Source organism: Oncorhynchus mykiss, chromosome 21 (genome assembly GCF_013265735.2).
Source record: "Oncorhynchus mykiss isolate Arlee chromosome 21, USDA_OmykA_1.1, whole genome shotgun sequence".
NCBI classification, from domain to species: Eukaryota; Metazoa; Chordata; class Actinopteri; order Salmoniformes; family Salmonidae; genus Oncorhynchus; species Oncorhynchus mykiss.
This window is the reverse complement of record NC_048585.1, coordinates 21,084,611-21,096,706: the sequence shown is the minus strand read 5'-3', so window position 1 is coordinate 21,096,706 and position 12,096 is coordinate 21,084,611. Positions and strand designations below refer to the sequence as shown.

General features: G+C 40.6%; 1 protein-coding gene across 8 annotated transcripts in view; it reads right to left on the bottom strand.

Annotated features, from left to right (window-relative positions):
- The window catches only part of LOC110499983 (membrane-associated guanylate kinase, WW and PDZ domain-containing protein 2), a 263,199-nt gene extending 253,846 nt beyond the window's left edge, over nucleotides 1–9,353 (bottom strand). For 3 of the 8 annotated variants that reach the window (XM_036957227.1, XM_036957228.1, XM_036957229.1), the window contains exon 1: nucleotides 8,584–9,350. In XM_036957227.1, the coding sequence (XP_036813122.1) occupies nucleotides 8,584–8,881 (298 nt within the window). In that variant the 5' untranslated portion in view covers nucleotides 8,882–9,350. Of the gene's footprint in view, nucleotides 1–8,583 lie in introns of all 8 variants that reach the window. The other 5 variants (XM_036957235.1, XM_036957237.1, XM_036957230.1 and 2 more) reach the window with 3 other exon arrangements.
- Between the last annotated feature and the right edge of the window lie 2,743 nt (nucleotides 9,354–12,096).

The window sequence follows — 12,096 nt, the reverse complement described above, 5'->3', positions numbered from 1 at the left end:
GGTAATGTCCCAATCAGCTGTAGTTGAGATATTCTAATTACATCCTGACCACAGAGTTGATTGCTGCTGGCAATCTCATCTAATCCTCTCCTAGAGGACCAATGAAGACCTCAGATTCTCAAATCAAATACACATGGTTAGCAGATGTTAATGCGAGTGTAGCGAAATGCTTGTGCTTCTAGTTCCGACAATGCAGTAATAACCAACGAGTAATCTAACCTAACAATTCCAAAACTACTACCTTATACACACAAGTGTAAAGGGATACGAATATGTACATAAAGATATATGAATGAGTGATGGTACAGAACGGCATAGGCAAGATGCAGTAGATGGTATCGAGTACAGTATATACATATGAGATGAGTAATGTAGGGTATGTAAACAAAGTGGCATAGTTTAAAGTGGCTAGTGATACATGTATGACATAAAGATGCAGTAGATGATAGAGTACAGTATATACATATACATATGAGATGAATAATGTAGGGTATGTAAACATTATATTAAGTAGCATTGTTTAAAGTGGCTAGTGATATATTTTACATAAATTCCCATTATTAAAGTGGCTGGAGTTGAGTCAGTGTGTTGGCAGCAGCCACTCAATGTTAGTAGTGGCTGTATAATAGTCTGATGGCCTTGAGATAGAAGCTGTTTTTCAGTCTCTCGGTCCCAGCTTTGATGCACCTGTACTGACCTCGCCTTCTTGATGATAGCGGGGTGAACAGGCAGTGGCTCGGGTGGTTGTTGTCCTTGATGATCTTTATGGCCTTCCTGTGACATCGAGTGGTGTAGGTGTCCTGGAGGGCAGGTAGTTTGCCCCCGGTGATGCGTTGTGCAGACCTCACTACCCTCTGGAGAGCCTTACGGTTGTGGGCGGAGCAGTTGCCGTGCCAGGCGGTGATACAGCCCGACAGGATGCTCTCAATTGTGCATCTGTAGAAGTTTGTGAGTGTTTTTGGTGACAAGCCGAATTTCTTCAGCCTCCTGAAGCTGCAGTTGCAGTGTGTGTGTGCAGTTGCAGTGTGTGTGTGTGTGTGTGTGTGGACTGGAACAGGAATACTTGGATTACTTACACAGGTCATGAAAAATGTATGGGAAACTGTGGGACCCATTTTCAATGTTTATTAAAAGAAAAATTACAATTAATATTTTTGTTCAACCTGAGACTCATTGGCATTGGCTCATTTTCTGTGAAGAACATGTAAAAGAACACATTTTCATTGAGTGCACACGGTGCACCCGCCTACACATTTATATTACATATGTGGTGCTCGTGTCCACTGAACCCGAGGGTAATAGAAGTGTGGAAAAGTGTGTGTGTAGGTGAAAATAAGTAAAAAATGTAACAAAAAGGTTTGCTGTGTGCCTTCATTGTCTTCCTCCCCCCTGGGCCTGCGGTTTCAACATAGCAATAATAACCTGTCTGTCTCCTTGCCTGTCTGCCTGTCTCCCACTTTTCTCACACAATTTACCCTTTGTAGTGTGTGAAACTACACAATGTCTTGCGGGAACCTGCACAATGTTATTACAATACGTTATTTCGATACATTGTAAAAATAAATAAAATAAAAACATTTTTTTCCCCCACACTCTACCCCAGCCAGGTGCCAATTGGCGGAGGGACACAACAAATAAATAGCTTTGCATGTGTGGCTCTTTACCACAATCAATCAAAATGGCAAAAAGAAATCTCTGCTCAGAGGGCCTTAGAAATATTTTTTTTCAGAGAGAGAAGCTAGTGTGGAAGGAGTGACTTCCATTTTGGAAGATGAAGAATTTTCAGAATATGAGGATCATGTCTCTGTCAATTCGGAGTCAAGATTAGCCCGTCAGCAACTAGCTCATCAGCAGCCTGCAGGAGGACAAATATGGATGTCAAACATGTTTTAAATTTAATGGTCTTCTTACCCAAGGAATGGGTAAGAAAGGGTGCATGGCTGCCAATGTGATAAGAATGTAATCAGGGCCGACGCGGATGGTGGTTACTCATGTGCAGAACATAAAGTCTTCTTTTCAACTGTTCATCCCAGACACCATCCAGGAAATCATTCTAGACTGCGTATTTTTGGAGAGAGATGGAAGGAGATGGACCAAACTCATTTACATGCATACTTTGGGGTTCTTATCCTTGCTGGTGTTTTCAGATCCAATGGGGAATCCACAGAATCCGTGTGGGATGCAGAAACTGGCAGAGAACTTTTCCGTGCAACAATGTCTCTGGAAAAATTCCACATTATTTCCAGGATTATCCACTTCGATAACCGAGACACCAGACCAGCTCGGTGGCAGAGAGATAGGCTAGATGCAATCAGGTCAGTGTGGGTCAAGTGAGTGGACCGCCTTCTCCTGTTTCACAACCCACGGCCCAACGTTACTGTTGATGAAGAGCTTATGTCATGATAGGGGGCGCTGCCTGTGATGCTGCTTCAACATATGTGTGGAACTTGCAAGTGCATACGGGGAAGCCAGATGGAGGAGCCCCTGAGAAGAACCAAGGGATGTGGTTTGGGCCAGTTTTTGCTGTTTTGTGAAGGGAGTAGTACACAGCGTTGTACAAGATCTTCAGTTTCTTGGCAATTTCTCACATGGAATAGCTTTCATTTCTCAGAACAAGAATAGACTGAAGAAAGTGCTTTGTTTCTGGCCATTTTGAGCATGTAATCGAACCCACAAATGCTGATGCTCCAGATACTCAACTAGTCTAAAGAAGGCCAGTTTTATTGCTGCTTTAATCAGCGCAACAGTTTTCAGCTGTGCTAACATAATTCCAAAAGGGGTTTCTAATGATCAATTAACTTTTTTAAATGATCAACTTGGATTAGCTAACACAACGTGCCTTTGGAACACAGGAGTGATGGTTGATGATAATGGGCCTCTGTACTCCTATGTAGGTATTCCATTAAAACATGTGACCCCAAACATTTCAACAGTAGTGTATGTATGTGAGTGAAATGTTTGTAAAATTCCTGAACTAATTGTTTTCATCATTCCAGATGGAAGCGGGTAGCATGAAGAAGAAGTGCTGCGATGTGTGGTGACCCAAGAAGGACAGGAAGACACAGTACACATGCATCAAGTGCAAGAAATACATTTGCAACACACACACACACACAGAGTGAAACTCTGTCCCTCATGTTTTCTGTAGTGCGGCCTTAATTTGTGTTCAATGGGGCTCATTTATCATTTCCATAAAATACTGTATGTAAAATGTGTCCTTCCAACTTGTTCAGTTCAAAGCAATAAACATCAATAGTGACGAAAACCTTGTTTCATTTATATTTGTTCAATATACAGTTGAAGTCGGAAGTTTACATACACTTAGGTTGGAGTCATTACAACTCGTTTTTCAACCACTCCACAAATGTCTTGTTAACAAACTATAGTTTTGGCAAGTCAGTTAGGACATCTACTTTGTGCACGACACAAGTCATTTTCCCAACAATTGTTTACAGACAGATTATTTCACTTATAAAACATGAACACCACACAAGGGTTAAAGCACAACGGAAATTGAGCGCTTCAGCACGGCTAATCACATAACTTCAAAACAGAGATGCAGGGCTGTAAACCTATTCAACTAGGATCTAGAACTATTTTAATGGCATCAAAGACCACAATTAAGGAGGAAGGAATGTGTAAAGCAATAGTCTGAGGGGGACGATGTGTTCGAGTTATGACCTTATTGAAGCATCACACTGTTCAACATGAGATCTATTATTTAAAACACCCTGATCAACCATTGGAGGTTAAATCAAGCGTGTAAACTTGTCAGCGATACTGCCCTTCAACTGGAAGGTAGAAGAAGTGGGAGAGTGACGCTTTGGCTTCCTTGAGCTATCTAGGACAGGCAAGCCATTGGTTTATTGTGCTAAAATAGGAGAAATGTATATTTGGTTGTAACACTGTCATGGCTGAGAATGATGAGCACTTTGGCTACGTTCAGCGGTGTCCCCAGCTCTCTTGATAAGAAGACTGGCATGTGACATCAAAACGTTCAAGGTCACTATCAGACTTGTGCCACTGTGCTGTATATTAGAGGTCGACCGATTTTTCGGAATGGTCGATTAATTAGGGCCGATTTCAAGTTTTCATAACAATCGGAAATCGGTATTTTTGGACACCGATTTTTTTTTTTTTTAACACCTTTATTTAATCTTTATTTAACTAGGCAAGTCAGTTAAGAACACATTCTTATTTTCAATGACGGCCTAGGAACGGTGGGTTAACTGCCTCGTTCAGGGGCAGAACGACAGATTTTCACCTTGTCAGCTCGGGGGATCCAATCTTACAGTTAACTAGTCCAACGCAATAACGACCTGCCTCTCTCTCGTTGCAATCCACAAGGAGACTGACTGCCTGTTACGCGAATGCAGTAAGCCAAGGTAAGTTGCTAGCTAGCATTAAACTTATCAATCAATAATCAATCATAATCACTAGTTAACTACACATGGTTGATGATATTACTAGATATTATCTAGCATGTCCTGCTAGATTGATTGAGCCTAAAAGCATACAAGTATCTAAGTATCTGACTGAGCGGTGGTAGGCAGAAGCAGGCATGTAAACATTCATTCAAACAGCACTTTCGTGCATTTTGCCAGCAGCTCTTCGTTATGCGTCAAGCATTGCGCTGTTTATGACTTCAAGCCTATCAACTCCCGAGATGAGGCTGGTGTAACCGAAGTGAAATGGCTGGCTAGTTAGCGCGCGCTAATAGCGTTTCAAACATCACTCGCTCTGAGCCTGTGGTTGTTTCCCTTGCTCTGCATGGGTAACCCTGCTTCGAGGGTGGCTGTTGTTGTTGTGTTGCCGGTTCGAGCCCAGGGAGGAGCGAGGAGAGGGACGGAAGCTATACTGTTACACTGGCAATACTAAAGTGCCTATAAGAACATCCAATAGTCAAAGGTTAATGAAATACAAATGGTATAGAGGGAAATAGTCCTATAATTTCAATAATAACTACAACCTAAAACTTCTTACCTGGGATTATTGAAGACTCACGTTAAAAGGAACCACCAGCTTTCATATGTTCTCATGTTCTGAGCAAGGAACTGAAAGGTTAGATTTCTTACATAGCACATATTGCACTTTTACTTTCTTCTCCAACACTTTGTTTTTGCATTATTTAAACCAAAGTGAACATATTTCATTATTTATTTGAGGCTAAATTGAATTTATTGATCTATTATATTATATTAAAATAAGTGTTCATTCAGTATTGTTGTAATTGTCATTATTAAATTAAAAAATGTTTTTAAATAAAAACAAAACAAAAAAAAGGACCAATTAATCGGTATCGGATTTTTTGGTCCTCCAATAACCGGTATCAGTGTTGAAAAATCATAATCGGTCGACCTCTACTGTATATATTACTGTGTAATCTATTCTGAATGGGCAAGACAGTAGCAGTCGGGATAAACTGTCTTCCCTGCCACTCTGCATAGGGAATCTCCATATGATGTCATATCAGACCTGACACCCACCGTCTCTCTGGCATACCAAAGCTCTTTGGCCTGGAAAGATACAAAGAGCATCTAAATGGAACAGATTTTCAGCCATCTGAATCATCTTCACTGAAAGATACCAAGAGCTTCTAAATGGAACAGATTTGAGCCATCTGAATCATCTTCACTGAAAGATACCAAGAGCTTCTAAATGGACAGATTTGAGCCATCTGAATCATCTTAACTGAAAGATACCAATAGCTTCTAAATGGAACAGATTTGAGCCATCTGAATCATCTTCACTGAAAGATACCAAGAGCTTCTAAATGGAACAGATTTGAGCCATCTGAATCATCTTCACTGAAAGATACCAAGAGCTTCTAAATGGACAGATTTGAGCCATCTGAATCATCTTAACTGAAAGATACCAAGAGCTTCTAAATGGAACAGATTTGAGCCATCTGAATCATCTTCACTGAAAGATACCAAGAGCTTCTAAATGGAACAGATTTGAGCCATCTGAATCATCTTCACTGAAAGATACCAAGAGCTTCTAAATGGAACAGATTGGAGCCATCTGAATCATCTTCACTGAAAGATACCAAGAGCTTCTAAATGGAACAGATTTGAGCCATCTGAATCATCTTCACTGAAAGATACCAAGAGCTTCTAAATGGAACAGATTTGAGCCATCTGAATCATCTTAACTGAAAGATACCAAGAGCTTCTAAATGGAACAGATTTGAGCCATCTGAATCATCTTCACTGAAAGATACCAAGAGCTTCTAAATGGAACAGATTTGAGCCATCTGAATCATCTTCACTGAAAGATACCAAGAGCTTCTAAATGGAACAGATTGGAGCCATCTGAATCATCTTCACTGAAAGATACCAAGAGCTTCTAAAAGGAAAAGATTTGAGCCATCTGAATCATCTTCACTGAAAGATACCAAGAGCTTCTAAATGGAACAGATTGGAGCCATCTGAATCATCTTCACTGAAAGATACCAAGATCTTCTAAATGGAACAGATTTGAGCCATCTGAATCATCTTCACTGAAAGATACAAAAGCAATTGAATTAAACTCGTTAGTATGTGATAATTGAAAAAGGGGCATATTACTGTCCAATCAAAGTATGTCCACGTCTGTAATTAAAAGATAAATACTTTGGCACAAGCAAAACCTTCTTGATAAACAACTATAGCAAGAGAGAGTTATTAAAGTGATCCAAACAAAGCCATGACAAAACTTCCCCAGCTTGACCAATCTGATGGGGACGTGTCTAACAGAGGAAGTGTGAAAATTAGGTTCATATATCTTTCATTTGAGAAAATCCCCTGGGTATGAAGTGGAACGGCCTCCCAATCACACAAAGCACACAGCCAAAGACATTGATCCAAAGCTCCTTACAGGGTTTTGCTTTTTTTTCTTTTTTTTTACCCCAAAGAGGATAGACTAGAGATCTCTCACCCAGCCTGAAATGCAAAACATCCCATGTTATATCTCAGAGAAGAAAAAAATCTGTAGGGAAGGGCATAGGATCGTCACTATGTAGAATGCAAATATAGGTTTTCCTGCAAGTGTTATATCTCTATAAGCTCTCTATCATAACTACTGTGTGTGTTTAAAGCCGCCCACAATCAGAACGTAGGCCTGTATTCAGTAAAGCCCCATAGCCTATGCAGTTGAAAGGTTCATAGCAGCATGTTATTTATATGGAGCTGTCTACTGCTCACATTCATGGAGCTGAAGAAGACACTTTGAACCAATGGCGTCTTGCAGCTGAAACACTTTGTGATGTGTTGCTTTGATTCTTTTTTTGATCCAGGTACTGTATGTTCATTTCATTTGATCCTTTCGGTTCTCAGGTGGGGTGGGATTGGGATGAGGTGGGAGGTGAAACTTCATTTTGTATGCATGTGTTCATGTTTGTTGAAAGTGATTATTAAATTTAAAAAACATCACAAAAAAACGTTCATAGCTGCCACCTTCACTTTTACTACAACCATAATGAGTCCGGTTTTCCCCACAAGGAACTCCCATAGGCTATATTCTCCATGCATACTGAGAATGTATGTTTTCTATAAGAGTCCCTTCCAGAAGACTGTTGACCTTAAAGGTGCCCAAAACAATACAAGTCTAATCAATGAATGTTACTGTTCAATATCTCCTGATATGGTTTACAAATAATACATGGACAAGTTGTCTACTATGGGCTACATATTGTAACTCCAAACAAACCATCTAGAGTTGAACCGCCCAATAAGGGATACATATTTCATGTCACTATGTTCCCAAACCTTGAAGCCTTCTACGGACTTCAGGCGGAAGCCTTCATGGGTACGTGTGCATCTAATGTAACCCAATCAGCACGTGAAGCAATTACTTGCGGAATGCATAACTGAACACTGTATCCATAAAAATGACAAAAACTCGCCCATGGCATGGGTGTCTTATTTCTGATGCTACCGTAGTCGAACTTTAGTACCTTTTTCCGCTAAATTAATGCAAGAAATGTGATACTTAATTAGTAGAATTTATGTCCCTGAAAATAAATTATAACATTTAAATGTGCCAACATCATAACTCACATTACTAAATCATGAAACAAAATGCCACACCCACACGCCTGACAATAACATTCCAGAGTAACATTCCACCCTGTCCGACAGCCAGGCCAACGACATAAATCCCAAAACATGACTCAATGCAGAAAATGTACAAACCATTAAAAATATATAGCATATTTTACAAGATCATCGATAGCTGCCGAGCGCCTCCGGGATATACAAAATGAATCCGATTACACCTTCTCAAACATAACACACCCCCATTCCAGTCATGACACCAATTCTGCTACTTAGCAACATGAACTGTACAATAGAGAAATTCAAGGAGCTGCGCTACAAAATAACCATCATTTGAATGTAACTTTGTTGCACGTCCGCCCTTTGAACACAACGGATCAGGAAGCAAAAATAAAAGTTTGCGCTCCCTAGCCGCGTCTTCTTTCAACTTAAGAGATTCATTATTTCGATATTTTTGGGGGAACAATAGAAATACGTATCAAAGCTTTTTTGTAATCAACAGCAGACAAAAGAGTGCATAACAGAGTCGTGCAAACAGTTCACTCACCTTGTTTGACACACTTAAGGCGGACAGGGTCTTTGCTGTGTCTGACCACTGCATGTACGTCCCTGATGGTTAGTCCGGCCACTGGCGTTTCATTGACCTCAAGGAGTAGTTCATCTTGGGACAGTCTGCCGCTCTGGCAGGCCACCTTGCCTTGCCTAACCTCCCCAAGATATGGGAACTGTCCATTCTCCGCGCCTCCCTTCAACTCGAACCCAAGCTCCCCTTCCTTATTCCTGCAAAGGACACTCTCGTAGACTTTGTTGGTCCAGTGGTTTTTCTTCTTCAGGCTTTTGGACATGGCTGAATAGTGGCTATCCCTTGAGGGCACCCATGCAAGAAATTATCGGTCCTTTCCGCGGGCGTCCCTGGTTTTAGCTTCCCAGCTTGATGTTATGGTGAACAGTTTCAACAAACGCCAGTGGTCGTATCCATGTCAGCACAGGATACACAGCAGCTGTCTCAGCCTGCGTTGCTGTACTGAGCTCGATATACACACAGTTGCAGCCAACTGACCCGGATGTGATGTCTGTAGGAGGAGAGAAGGCAAGGCTCCCGAATCCGAAGCTTCCCGCAGAAAGGAAAAAATGAAGGAGAGAAAATTAACGGTATTTTCCACTGGCATGGCCACGCGCATCAGATCAGACTGACCTGGGAAGAAGCAGAAAGCAGCCGCCTCGCTTCCATCTCTCACAGACACATTTTCCGAGTTCTTAGAGACATGGATACTTTGTTGCCGAAATTCCACAGTTGTAGGATGCAGAGTTGCCTATAGTGAAGGTGGCATTTAAAAAAAACGCATATTTTCTGTATGCCCATTGTTCTCGTGTTCGATGTTGAAACCAATTTTATGCTGCTACACTTACATATAGCCTACTTGTGTATTCACGATAATATCTACAACAACAAAAATCACTGTAGGCTATTCAGTTCCACAATATGTATGTATTTATTTCATGGTAATTACATTGGTATACGTTTAACAAGTTGAACAATTGAAATTGTATGCTGTAACAACATTGACCTGCACTGTAACGACACTAACGTAGTTGTTATGTAAATACCTATTTATTTGCGCTTGAATAAAACAAAATGTAATTGCAAACACTTATTGAGGCACAATGGTCCTCCTGTCAGACACTCCAACTGTATGTCAACTATTCACATGGGACTAGTCCTCTAGTATGGCCATACATGTTTGAATGAGGAAGCCTTTTAGTTGATATTACAATTTAATGGGTAGGCTACACAGCTACCGTACAGTACAAAGTTAGTTTTATACAATATTCAATACTGTTGTTGCAGATTTTCCCCCCAGGCTCCACTCTGTTTATTTCGGTTTTTGGCTTGTGAAAGTTTTATTCACTGGTTTACTGTTTCCCCCAGTTCAACATGCATTATGGTCAGGTGACACTTCTGCAAACAGTCTCTGATTGCAGTCCAGGATGCTAGCCTTACAAGTCCCTGTCACATAACCACACACAGCGCTCACTTCACAGCACACCTTGGCCTGAGTGTTACTGTATATGCTAGGGTTGATATCTGGCCAGACAGACCACAGTTCTATACATACTGGATTCAGACATTAACATCTGAATCCATGCACTGGAATCTGAAGCACCGACACTGGAAATGTATCCTCATCATTTATGGTCTCTGTGATACTCTTTTTCTTGAATACATTAATTCCTTTGTTTACCCTGAGCATTGATGCAGGGAAAAGACAAATGAAAGACAATCTGAAGCCTTTAAGTGAGACGGCTGCCACCCTCGGTTTCTATTTCTCTCCGTATGAGAACAGATGAACTGTCATTAAATAATGCTGATTTATACAGGACTATCCCACGCCCATTGTAGAGTGCAGTGAATATGACAGGAAAGTGGATCGAAGTGTAATCTGTGTTCATCTGGATGAATTGGGAGATAATCCGAGGATGGTGTACATGGCCTGTAGTGGCCACAGAGCCTCATGTCCCTGCTCAGTAAGACAACATGTGCTTCGACAGACACTGGGAGAAGAGCACAATTAAAAAGCTGTGGTCTAGTATGGTTAAATAGATTTGCCCAAAAGTGCAGTCATATCTCCCTGTCTCTCCACATCCTGACCACCACAAGACAATTCAATATTTATTGCTCTTTTTTACCCAGCTTTCCAATGAGATTTTCTTCAAATGAAGCAAATTCCCATTCCTCTAAAATGAATCTAAAAGGGAGCCAAATTAGTTTAAAAGTTATTATTTCTCCCAGTATAATCCATCTTCAAACAAGAACGTAAGTATTTGATTTAGGAACCACCTTCTCCCAGGAGACATACAGTTCTTAGTTCTATAAGCAGTGTAGTATCTTCAACTCTGTGGGCAATCCTCTTTGAACTTTGTCCCTCAAAGCAGCTCAATCTCTCTGATGATAAGTAGGCCAACGCAGTATGCCACTCCGTCTTCATTCAGAATATCCCAATTATTATGTCATAATTATCATGTCCTTCCTATCGAGGGTCTTTTAGTTATTTTTACTCAGTAGTTGAATATACCTTGTAGCACAGAAACGTTCATTTAGATACAGATTTGATTTCTACAGCTTTCTCTAACTCCATTATAATTATGTTTTTTAAGAGTCACTTTTGGTGTCCTTGATAAGTGATGGAAACACTGGCCAGTGGATATAGACTTCTCCCAAGCAACCAGAGAAGCGGCCCTCTGCATTCCAGAGGTGGGAGTACCACTGACTCCGGTCAAACTGAGAAAGAGGAGTCTTTTGAAGGCTGGAATTCCGTGGAAGAAGTGTTTGACCTAGGAGAGGAATTCTCAGAGGGTGGCAGAATACTGATGCTGGGGAGGAGTTCAGGCCATCGTCTACACAAGGGGTGAGATGAATGGGACTAGAATAACAGACTGATTAAACTGAGTCAGGTTGACATGTAGGGTGTGCTCTGGTATGGCATGTCCAGGACTGGTGGATTTAAACACCATTTTTTTATTTAACCTTTATTTAACCAGGTAGGCTAGTTGAGAACAAGTTCTCATTTGCAACTGCGACATAGCCAAGATAAAGCAAAGCAGATCGACACATACAACAACACAGAGTAACACGTGGAGTTAAACAAACACAGTCAATAATACAGTAGAAAAAGTCTATATACAATTTGTGCAAATGACATAGGATAAGGGAGGTAAGGCAATAAATAGGCCATGGTGGTGAGAAAATTACAATATAGCAATCAAACACTGTAATGGTAGATGTGCAGAATATATATGTATATATTTATGAGTATGTATATATTTATATGTATGTATATATGAATGTACAAGTAGAGATATTGGGGTACAAAGGAGCAAGATAAATAAATAAATAAATAAATACAGTATGTGGATGAGGTAGTTGAATGGGCTATTTACAGATGGGCTACGTACAGGTGCAGTAATCTGTGAGCTGCTCTGACAGCTGGTGCTTAAAGCTAGTGAGGGAGATATGAGTGATTTTTGCAGTTCTTTCCAATCATTGGCAGCAGAGAACTGG